The sequence below is a fragment of the Oncorhynchus tshawytscha genome, linkage group LG26, assembly GCF_018296145.1.
Source record: "Oncorhynchus tshawytscha isolate Ot180627B linkage group LG26, Otsh_v2.0, whole genome shotgun sequence".
Classification (NCBI taxonomy): Eukaryota; Metazoa; Chordata; class Actinopteri; order Salmoniformes; family Salmonidae; genus Oncorhynchus; species Oncorhynchus tshawytscha.
This window is the reverse complement of record NC_056454.1, coordinates 11,085,682-11,097,832: the sequence shown is the minus strand read 5'-3', so window position 1 is coordinate 11,097,832 and position 12,151 is coordinate 11,085,682. Positions and strand designations below refer to the sequence as shown.

At 40.2% G+C, this 12,151-nt stretch overlaps 1 protein-coding gene across 1 annotated transcript; it reads left to right on the top strand.

The window, feature by feature from the left end:
• Window positions 1–550: 550 nt before the first annotated feature.
• Window positions 551–11,804, top strand: LOC112225156 (chondroitin sulfate synthase 2). Its single transcript, XM_024388836.2, has 4 exons — window positions 551–1,195; window positions 2,851–3,415; window positions 8,485–8,667; window positions 9,421–11,804. The coding sequence occupies exons 1-4, from the start codon at window positions 906–908 to the stop codon at window positions 10,681–10,683; spliced, it is 2,301 nt and encodes a 766-aa protein (XP_024244604.1). The 5' UTR covers window positions 551–905; the 3' UTR covers window positions 10,684–11,804.
• The last annotated feature ends 347 nt before the right edge of the window (window positions 11,805–12,151 follow it).

Below are 12,151 nucleotides of genomic sequence, written 5' to 3'. Positions count from 1 at the left end.
ACGATCAAAAATAAATAAGATGCACCTGAGTAAAATTTGGAGTGTCATAGCAAAATGTGAATACTTATCTAAATGAGATATTTCTGTATTTAATTTTCAATGAATCTGCAAAAAATTTTAAAAACATGTTTTCACTTTGTCATTTTGGGATATTGTGTGTAGACGGGTGTAAAAAGATATATGTTTTCAATTAAGGCTGTAACACAACAAAATGTGGAATAAGTCAAGGAGTATGAATACTTTCTGAAGGCACTGTATATGTATTTCTGTGACACCTGAGGCCCTACTTAAAACCAGGCCAAGGTCTCCAGGTCAAGTCAAAAACATCTTCTTTTATGAACAGTCTTGGAGCGAAATATTTGATTTATTTCACACATTAATCATGTATCGTGACTTTATAGTAAAAATATATATGTTTGGTTTTAACCCGCAAATCTGGACTTTGTGGTTGATTGAATGTGACTCTAGGTTGCCCTCTAGTGTGGCAACGCACCTCTAATAGGCTTTTCAGCTGAAGAGAGGATTTTCTTTTCTATAGCTCTTTATTTAAACCAACATTTATGTAGGCCGCAGTATTGTGATCTATTTGCCCATGGGCGAGGTTGATGGGTTTTATTTAACAAATTATGTGATTCAGTAGCATACTGAAAGGGTCCTGGAAACGCCTGCGCTTATGCATCTCTGACGGTTGTGTTTCATTGGGGTGGAGCTAGAGACCATTGACACGTAAGAATCCTGCTTTAATTTTATGGAAGAGGCTACGTAGGCCTACATCTTTTTAGTAGCGAAGGATGGTATTTTTTAATATAGCCAGCTACTAATATTTTGTATTTGGTTTGATGTACATAATTATCCAACGCGACTAAATTAGGCTGTAGAAAGGGCCTACATAGTCAACGTTGAGAATGAGATTCTCAATGTTTATTTCTCTGCTGAGGCCGATCGGGCCGGTTATTATCGGTATTTCTTTGGGATTTACCTTAAGTTTACTTAGTGTGAATTGGGTGGAGGAGTCTTGTTTCCTCAACGGGAAAGCGAGTGAAGAAATAAGTTTGTCCCAAGATGGGAATTCAAAAGGAGCAAGGAGACCCAATTCGATATCGACGGTCAAAGATGTGGACGCCGAGGAAGATTTTGAGCCAAGAATAGTGCCATATAAACCAGTCCAACAAAGCAAACCAAATAAACTTTTTCGGTAAGGATTCAAAGATCATGGTTGAAACCGGAATAGGTGAAATGTATTATTATAAACATGCCACAACAGTGTAGCCTAGATCTTGTTTTTCCAGTTGACTGTCATGTCTGCCATTATTGCCCCCGATATCTTCAGCATGGATATTAGGCTATGATACCAGTTTTCCCAGGAAAACTCGTTACAATGTTGCCAATTGTCCTTCAGTAGTATGTGCCTAGGTTAATTAGGCATGGTTGTTTCCCCATCTTTATCCGTTTTTCAATTGGTTTGCAGTGTCTTTAACTCCTACACCTATTAGATGTCAAGCACACTTAAACAACATCAGACAGCAATTTATGAACAATATACTTTTTTATGTAGGAAATTAGCACAATGACATGTAATATCACATTGGAAATCAGTCAGTATTGGAGTAAGCTGTTATTGTGCCAACAAAAACAAAAATATATTTGAAAGGCCAACATTCCTGAAATGTAGAACTAATTTTTACATCCTTCACCCTATCTGTGGCATTCAGTCTCCAGCTACCAGAGTACACACAGTATTTTTTTCGCCATAACAAACTATTGATTTTTTTTATTGATATAGTCTACCTACTGTATGTGGAAGAATATCCTAAAAATGGCTTGCTTTGAACTTTGAACCATGTGCTTGACTGACCTTGTGTAGCATGCACAGCCAAGTTGTTCTGGTGTATTTACCCTCGACCATGAATTTATTTTCAGCAGTATTTGGGCAAATAACGATGGCTTAGGAGTAACTATAACTAAACAATGTTATTTTACAACTTTATTCTGTGCTGTAACATGACTTACTTACTTAGTCCTCCGGGTCCCTGGTGGGACATAAAGGCTGTAACAACTCTCTGCCACTGGATTCTATCTTTGGCTACAGCTTGAAGAGACCCACACCTACGAGCTCAGCCTGCAACACGAAGAACTGGCTAAATGTTATTAGACAAAATATGCAAGGATGTTTTCTCATCATGACCTTCACAACAGTGTCCGTGTAACACTATTTGGTTTGATCTGAATAAAATGTTTTAAAAAACAACAACATAAAAACAGGTATTTTTAGTTTTCAATTCATTTCATGGGGTTATAGGATTTTTTTTGCCCCTACTCCTCATGGACAGCTAGCCAGTAAACGACAGTAAACGAGATGTACTGGGTAGATGCGTTTGTATTTCTATTATCACACAGACAGGTTGCTCCATTGCATGAGATAGAGCTTTGAGCTGCTGGGCCGGGGCCGTCCTCTGGTACGGACTCTTCAATCTTGGACTCTGTCCAATGACCAGGTTTCAAAGACAGACAATCCTTAATCATATCCCAGAAGAACACTGGACCTTGACTTCAATTAACCATAGCAAAACAATTACCGATAGGCTTATCTACAGTGTGAATGATTGCAAGTGCTGAGCACAAGAACATGCATGAAAGGGTTGCTTTCGCAATGAACGAAGACTTTAAAAGTTCATTCTTTAAATCATTGAAATGCTGAGCTGCAATTGAATTACTAGTATCTTTGCTGTGCTGTCTATAAATATATGGACAATAACACGTGTTATGTTTTTGTATACTTGTTTCTCTAGCTTTAACTTTTCACATTGAACATAGCAGCAATCACTTCATGAGAGTGTGTATGTTTTCCAGGGCTAAGTACATCAGTACAGAGCTGGGGATCCGGGAGCGCCTCTTCGTAGGGATCCTGACGTCCAAAAGCACCATCAACACATTGGGAGTGGCCGTGAACCGCACCCTCAGCCACCACCTGGACACTGTCGTCTTCTTCACCGGCATGCGCAACCGCAAAGTGCCCCACGGCATGTTCGTGGTCACCCATGGGGACGAGAGGCTCATATGGAACATGTTCCAGACCATCAAGTACATCTTGGAGCACTATGTCCATGAGTATGACTGGTTCTATCTGGCCCAGGACAACACCTACACCGAGGCAGACCGGATCAAACAGCTGGTGGCTCACCTGAGCATGGACCGGGAGCTTTACATGGGCAGCCCTGAGGAGTTTATAGGTGGGGAGATGGAGAGGAGGTACTGCTACGGTGGGTTTGGATACATTCTGTCCCGTACCCTGTTGCTCCGGCTCAAACCCTTCCTGGAGAACTGTAGGAATGACATCCTGAGCGCCAGGCCTGACGAGTGGCTGGGCAGATGCATCATTGATTATGCCAACACCAACTGTGTGGATGAGCATGAGGTAGGTTATGTATTATGGTCTTGTACAATTAAGTTGCAATGGTGAGAGTTATGTTCTATGGATTTATGATCCCTTTGTACAAGAGATTAGGCCTAGTCCTAGACGAAGATGCATTCTTAAGAGATTCTCTATTCTAAGTGTTTTTGTTTTGTCCATGACTAGGCTTAATCTGTGTCCGAGAAAGCAGCCCCAAGTGTTTGTCAGGAAGTGAATGTTTCTTGTGTCAACGTACCAGACCTGGGTTGAATACGTATGTTAAATACTTGAGCGACACTTGATTTAGTTCATCCAGTACAATGGAACAAATGGAATAGTCACAAAGTGGACATTTAAGTATTTTACATATGCATTTGGCTCAGATGTGCTCTGAGTTGAATCCCTAAGTCAACTGTCTTTCACTGGCCACTCCCCCAAAAAGATGAAACGGAGCCTGACTTTATGAGGCCTCATAAACTTTACACGGCCCTCTAACATGTAACTCAATCTGTTAGTGTAATAGGCTGGTTCCTGCTCGGTGAAAGCTGGACACACACACACACACAATATAGCAAATATTGACGACGGTATACTACAACATCAACATAAGATCCATCTTTCAAGATCCACCAGCCTCATGTTCAAACACTTTATTTCCAATCCACATTTGTCTTGAAATAAATAAATACAAATGATAATAGTGATATCTATAGAATAAGGCATGTTGCACTGTAGTAGTGCTATAACATAGTTATAACATCCATAAGTGTTTTAACACTGCATGTTCTATAGAGACAGAGAGTTGTCTGGCTGGCTATCTTTCTCTTCACTGTGGCCCCTGATGGTCCTCTCTGCTGTGAAAGGGAGCTTTGCTTCTCCTGTTCTGTACTGACAGTCAGTGCCCCAGTGGAGTCCTGTCACAGTCACACCGCTTGTCCAAGTGACAGTTTAAAGACTGAGTTTAAAGGTACAAACTACACTGATTTAATTTATTTGTATATGTTACCCTTTATGGCTCATAGTGTTGCCCTTTCACATTACACCAGACTTTGTTCCTACACTACACCATTCTATAACAATACTATTTTAGAACCTTTTTACATAATGAGTAGTTAATTCAAGGCAGTTTGAGTGTGCCTAAACCTTTCTCTGTGGTATGTTAACTTCTATACCATTTTCTCTCCTGTGGTCTGGCATTTGAGCAGGAAAACATTTTGTTTAAGAGTCTGTAGTGGAACAGAAACAGAGGGCCTGTTTCAATTCTGCATGGTTGGTCATCATGCCTCAGGGCCAGCACGACTCCAGCAGGGACCGACCTATCTATGAAGGGAGAAGTAGGGGAAAGGTCAGAAGAAAAAAACAAGGCAGAGTGTTATTTGGAAGTGTGACTCACATTCCAAAGAACTGGGTTAGAGTATATTAAAAAAAGGTTACTCCGTTATGTGTAGCAGTGACATGTTCTTTAGATCTTTGCAACTCTTGAGATGTTTAGTTAACACATTTTACAGTCCGACGGTCGGTGACCTCTGCTCATGCGACTTAATTCTTTGTTCTTTTAATAGCTTGATCAGATCGGATTCACTTTTTCTTCCGACCCCTTCCTAATTGGTTATCTTCTTAAGGTGTGTACTGTGTTTATCCTAAATGGTCGTCGCTTTAGATTAAGTGGAGTCTCATTACTTATTATGGTCATTTAGGTGTTATTCGTACACTGATTCCTCTTAAGTTGTTGACACCATACATTCTAGCAGTGTTGTTCCTATGAAGCCATTTCAAAATGTTTTTTTAATAAGGGCATGTCCAGGTAAAAGGACCCAGGAGAACCAACATGTAAAGTTCATAGAAGTTCATGTCAAATCTGGTGTCAGCTAAGTCTATATATATATATATATATATATATATATATATATTTAAATTAAGGCCTATTCTTTTTTCCACCGTTTTCTATCCTAAATATTATTAACAGGCAAGGGTTTTGATTTCTGGTCAAACAGATGGAAAAGGGATCTTTAAAAAAAATACCAGAAATATTCTTAAATTATTAGAAATACTGCAGGGACAAAAAGGATTGACACCCTTGATAAAGGTTAGCAAAAATGACTGTATAAAATAAATAATTCAAATACTGAGCTATATTGTATACTAAACAAATTGGGAAATTATTTTATACTAATACAATTGCTCAGAGAATGGTTTTGTTTAAAAACATATACTTTTTTTAAATCAAAAAGTTAGGGGTCAAGATTCACACCCTTGTTTTCAACACCTCACCGTGCGATGATAATGACACAGCCTTTTTCTAAAATCCTTCCAGATACTTGATATCCTTCGTCTGTTCTTACTGACTGCACTCTTCAATTATGTCGTATACTGATTGAGAGGATCAGGTCTGTCTGCAGCACAGCCAATGTGCCCATATAGTGTGAGCACTGGGAGTCTAGGCCACATTATAGTAGCTCCCCACTCATACTGCATAGAAGTTAACACACTTGAATAATGCAATATGTAGAAACTTATTTACTGTTCGCAAAACAATGTCCATACAGTCTAGAACACTTTACAATGCAAGAAGATACCGGTAGCTACCAGCTTTTTTTTAGGCTAACTTTCCTTGCTAGCTGACAGCAGAAGTGAACATCAATTCACTACCCTAGTACTTTGTTTGATAATGCGAGCCATAATCAAAATATGCTGATTTCAAAGCTGACTGACTTTTTTATAAAGTAATACATTTCTACTTCTATGAAAATGTTGTTGATCAGTACAATAAAATAAGTCCCAAATGGAAGGGACACAGATTGTTTGTTTGTAATCTGTAGCCCCATGAAATCAGTGCAAACAAGCTCAAAAACTCAATGCATGCACACACACCTATTTAATATGCATTTACCTGTTTTGTTAATAGCCCTGGGTTACTTCTTGATTCACACAGTTTATCAATAGAAATTTACTACTCAAATAAATGATTACCATTATGTTATTAATTAGTTAGAGTCAAATGAATAGTTTTAGTGTATAATTGATTCATTAATGCAGACATGGCAATCTCAGAATTTATTTTACATCATATTTCAAATGTAATGATATTGAACTCAAAAGATGCCTAATCAGCAGTAGCTGATTTTATTTGTCTGGAACATGTGCCATTCTGTGACTCTTGCTAATTTGCCTTTTTTGCCATGGTATTGTTTTGGTATCAAGTATCATGATGGTATAGAGTAAGTCAAAAAATCTGGCATCGTGACAACACTATTTTGTTACGTGAAATGAGAATGCATGAGCAGAAAAGAACCCCACGCCCATGCCTGGATCTTTGCTGTTATGGGGCTATTTTGCTTCCACTGTTCCTGGGGCCCTTGTTAAGGTTAAAACATAAAAAGAAAACTGGCCTCCCGAGTGGCGCAGCAGTCTAAGGCACTGCATTGCGGTGTTGCGGCGAAACTGCAGCCTGGGGTTTGACCGGGAGTCCCATAGGGCAGTGCCAAATTGGACCAGCGTCGTCCGGGTTAGGGGAGGGTTTGGCTGGGGGGGCTTTACTTGTCTCATCACGCTCTAGCGACTCCTTGTTGGGGGCCGGGCGCCAGCAGGCTGACTTCAGTTGAATAGCGTGTACTCCGACACATTGGTGCAGCTGGCTTCCAGGTAAAGCGAGTGGGTGTTAAGAAGCTTGGTGGGTCTTGTTTCATAGGATGTATGACTCAACCTTTGCCTCTCCTGAGTGCGTTGGGGAGTCACAGCGATGAGACAAGATCATAATCATGAAATTTGGGAGATAAAGGGGGTTAAAATTATTAAAATGTTCTTTCCCATTTAGTTTAATTTGATTAAAAACCAAACATAGCGTCCCCTCCCCCAATGGAGGCTGTTTTTTTTTGTCCTACCCAATGCATTCGCCAAGTAGCAGCCTATGGAAAAAGGATTTGGCTCGTGAGACTGTTTTGAAATAAATGAATCCCCAAAGCATTACTAAAAGATCAAGTTTGGGAGCAGCAAAACAGTGAGCAGACATCACCTTTTGATCATTATTTCAGCCAGCTCCCATTATTATTTTTATTGTGCGTTAAACCCCCTCTATGTACATGTGTCCATATGCCCATCAGTAACAAGATATGAGATGATGCCGGTGACCCTTGTATTTAGAAACATTTACGTTATCTTCCTGTAACAATGGCTTGTTTTCCATTTCATTTGATTAAAAACCTCAACTTTTATGGTTGAGAACATCCATGGCTCACATGCAATGCAATTTAGAAGCTGTCTGCTATTCCTGGAGAAGTGCAAATGCGATCTGTATGATCCTTGCATGATTTTTATAAAACATATTTAGGAGCAGTAGCCTGTAACGGAGTGGACATTCCTCCCTTTCTCTTTATATTGGCTCCTGTGAAAAGTTTGGATGTGTTTAAAACCTACCATAGTCTACATTGTCTGGTGTATGTACTATATTTTAACAGCCTATTTAAAACAAGTTGTTTAGTTTTGATTATAATTATAATTTTTTTCCCCAGCAATATCAATAGTGACTTTAATCTTGTTTATATACAGCGTTTGGCATGTCCATGGCTCAGACACGGCAGAAATAACATAATTTACAGTAGGCCTATCCCCTATATCGGTGTGAATGCTATCTTAAACAGTGTTGAACTCTTGCAATTACATAGAACAATGTGGACTGCAAATACTTTCAAGATATTTAGCAAAGATAGGTTAGGCCTACATTAATAAAATGTTCTGTAGGCTATTTAACAAACTAGGCTATAACGGACTAACATTCAAATTGGAGTTGATGGCAATGCAAGACATAAAAGACCAGAAATATACACAACTTGAAGCAACCACATATTTAGCCCTGGAGCATGTTCTGATTGGCCTCAACACACCTACAACTTATTTATTCATCAAAACCCAGCCCTTTCTCGCCACTGCCAGCTACTGCGCCCATAATTCCAACTGTGAAAATAGCTCAAATATTTCTGACACACCCCTAGACCTTTAGCGCTACCGCCAGCACTAAGATTTACATTGCAATAGGTTTGTTGAAATACAGCCCCAAATTCCTACTTTGCTAAATGTGTGTCGATCTTTGTTTTCAGGGGCTGCAGTACTACCATTACGAGATGGGCAAGAACTCAGATCCGAGTAAGGAGGACAATATGCAGTTTAAAAATGCCTTGACTGTCCACCCGGTGTCTGACCCTGAGCAGATGTATAGACTACACAAGCACTTCACTGAGATCGAACTGCAGAGGACATACGATGAGATTGAGAAGCTGCAGGTAAAAACAGTCAACCTGAACACCACAAAACATCCTCTGTTCAGTGAACACTGACTGTAGTCTGTCTCCCTGTCTGTTTTAATTGAACATCAAGCGCTGAAGGCTTATTTATTTCAGTACTGTTCGGTAATGTTTGTTTTGTGAATGACTCAGCTGTCTTGGTTGAACATAAGCAGCATTTAATTGTAGCCATACAGTATCACTGAGTACAGTTACATGAACACAATTATTGTGATAATAGAATATTGTGAATAGTCAGATTAATATAAAAGTTTGATTTTAATAATGTACATGCTTTGCAAGAATTACTATTTCCCTAATAGTCCTGTTTACAAGGGCACATCTGAAATCATTTGATAAATGCAGAAAATCGCCAATCAAAATCAAGCGACCATGTCAGTTTTGTGAAGCCTGTTTGGATATACAACGTTTGTATGTGAAAACTATTTCTAAGATGCATACTTTCAGTTTTTCCGAACTCACTCTACTTGCGCGAAAGAAGAACGCTTGCGTTGTTTATGCACATTCACAGATCTAATACACGGCTGAAACCTATGTGTTTTAATCGACGTATGCTTACTTCGATTATGACCTTACACCGATTAAGATAAGCAGAGTGCGGAGTTTACATGACTAATGCCATACTCGGCCTATTGCCATAATCAGTTCAATATCAAGTTATTAGTGTGCATACTCACGGTCAGCTTTTTGATTTTACAGAGGTATTTTATTTCTTTACATCTGTATCCACAGACGGAGATAAAGAATGTGAGTGAAGTGGCTTATGATGGCAACCGGAGTGCCCAGTGGCCCATTGGGATCAATCCTCCCTTTGAGCCCAAGTCTCGCTTCGAGGTCCTTCGATGGGACTACTTCACGGAGGAACAGGTGTATTCGTGCATCGACGGCTTCCCCAAGTGTGAACTGCGCGGTATTGATCGTTTGGATGTGGCCGACGTCATCGAGATAGCCATGGGGGAGCTGAACAAGAAGTACAAGCCTGTCCTCCACTTGAAGAAGCAGCAGCTGATCAATGGCTACCGGCGCTTCGACCCTACTCGGGGCATGGAGTACACCCTGGACCTGCAGCTGGAGGTAGTCAACCAGAAAGGTCACAGTAGCTCCATCACCAAGAGGGTCCACCTGGTGCGTCCCCTGAGTCGCATCGAGATCATCCCCATGCCTTATGTCACAGAGGCCACCAGAGTTCACATCATCTTACCGCTGAATGTTCAGGATCGAGATTACGTCAACCATTTTCTTGAAGTGTTGGCCGCAAATTCGTTTGAGACCAGTGAAAACGCCATCTTGACTTTCCTGTTCATCTACGACCCATTCGAGGCCCAGCAGGTCAACCAGAATGACATCTTCGCCAGTGTTAAAACCCAGATCAATGCCTACGAACGCAAGTATCCAACAGTGAAGATCCCGTGGATAAGTGTCAAGACCGAAACCCCTTCTCAAATCAAATTCATGGACATCATCTCGAAGAAGCACCCAGTAGACACGCTGTTCTTCATCACTAACGTCAACACCAACGTCAACTCAGAGTTCCTCAACCGTTGCCGCATGAACTCCATCAACAACTGGCAGGTGTTCTTCCCAATCCACTTCCAGGACTACAACCCAGACATTGCCTTCCACAACCAGGAGCCCCCACCCGCAGTAGACCTGGTCAAGGACGCCGGACACTTTGACCGCAGTTCGTTCGAGGAGGCGTGCTTCTACAACACTGACTACATGGCGACGCGCACACGCATGGCCTCCGACGTGCAGGAGAACGAGGAGATCCTGGAAACCTTGGATACCTATGATATGTTTGTCAGGTACTCAACCCTGCATGTGTTCAGGGCTGTGGAGCCAGCCTTGCACCAGAAGTACCACTACCAGGCCTGTAACCCTCGGCTCAGTGAGGACATCTACCACAGGTGTGTCCAGAGCAACCTGGATGGCCTGGGAGCCCGTTCCCAGCTCGCCATGCTGTTATTTGAACAAGAGCAAGGAAATAGCACTTGATCACACCTCGCTTAGAATGTAGAAACTTCTCCTTGAATGTGTGTGTGATTGGGTGTATGTGAATGTGTGTTAACATGTTTGTGTGTTTGCGTGCGTGTGATTGTGTGCATGTCTGTTTTAAAACTAGTGCAGTACATTCCTAAAATTTATTTTTATTTTTTACTGAATACAAAAAACATTTGCTGGAACCAAATGGGGTGGTTTTGAACATTGAAATGATTTTAACCCTTTGATTTGGTGGTCATGCAGGGATGCCTATATCAATATTTTTTAATATATTAGAAAAGTTCTACATACATTTGATGTAGCTCTCAATGGTATGGCTTTTAACTTGCACAGCTTTTGATACTTGGTCCTTTGCAGTTTAGTAATCACATCTCAATATGTGTGCCTTTTTAATGTCTGTCGGTCCTCTTGTATTTTCATGTCCCTTGTCACATCAAGCAAAATAAGTAGATTTACATGTACACATTTATCAATATTTGAGGCGTCATATTTCCACACTACACAATTCATATTTTAATGTGTAAGCTGGCATGTGAAATATAGATTCACTCTACTCAAAGATGTTAAACGGAAGAAAGCTTTATGGCACTGACGTAATCAGATGCACCGTGAGATTACTGTTAGGTTAAGAGGATTGGACATTATGTGTCGGTACTGTAGGTCCTCGTAGGTGAGGTAGAAAACTACCCCTCTAGGGGTCTCTTTAGGAGGTTGCAGCATTACACATTCTTTTAAAAAATCAAATAAAAAGCATATGATTGTCTGTTATTTAGAATAGGAAATCATGTCATCTTTATCTGTTACATTTCTATCTGCAAAACTCTAAACATTTCACCCCTCTGAATACACGGTTAGATACTGTATGTTTCTCTGACCATATTGCTGGAGAGTCCTTGAAAATAACTGAGGTCAACTTTGTGACTGGACTAGTCCACATAAGTTGCTGGTTTCATTATGTACCACACTAAAATGTCATCTCAATATATTAAAGTAGCAATTTGAAAGCAGTTGCATTTTAAGAATGTAGTTATTGAGGGCAATCAGGATTGTGATTTAATGTATACGTTGGTAGTCAACGTTGTAACATGAATGCTATTAAATTTCCATTACATTTCTATTGCATCGGAATATACCTGAAGATAGACAGTTGAAGTCGGAAGTTTACATACACCTTAGCATTTCAACTCAATTTTTCACAATTCCTGACATTTAATCATAGTAAAAATTCCCTGTCTTAGGTCAGTTAGGATCACCACTTTATTTTAAGAATGTGAAATGTCAGAATAATAGTAGAGAGAATGTGTTTTTTCAGCTTTTATTTCTGTCATCACATTCCCAGTGGGTCAGAGGTTTGCATACACTCAATTAGTATTTGGTAGCGTTGCCTCTAAGTTGTTTAACTTGAGTCAAACTTTTTGGTAGCCTTCCACAAGCTTCCCACAATAAGTTGGGTACATTTTGG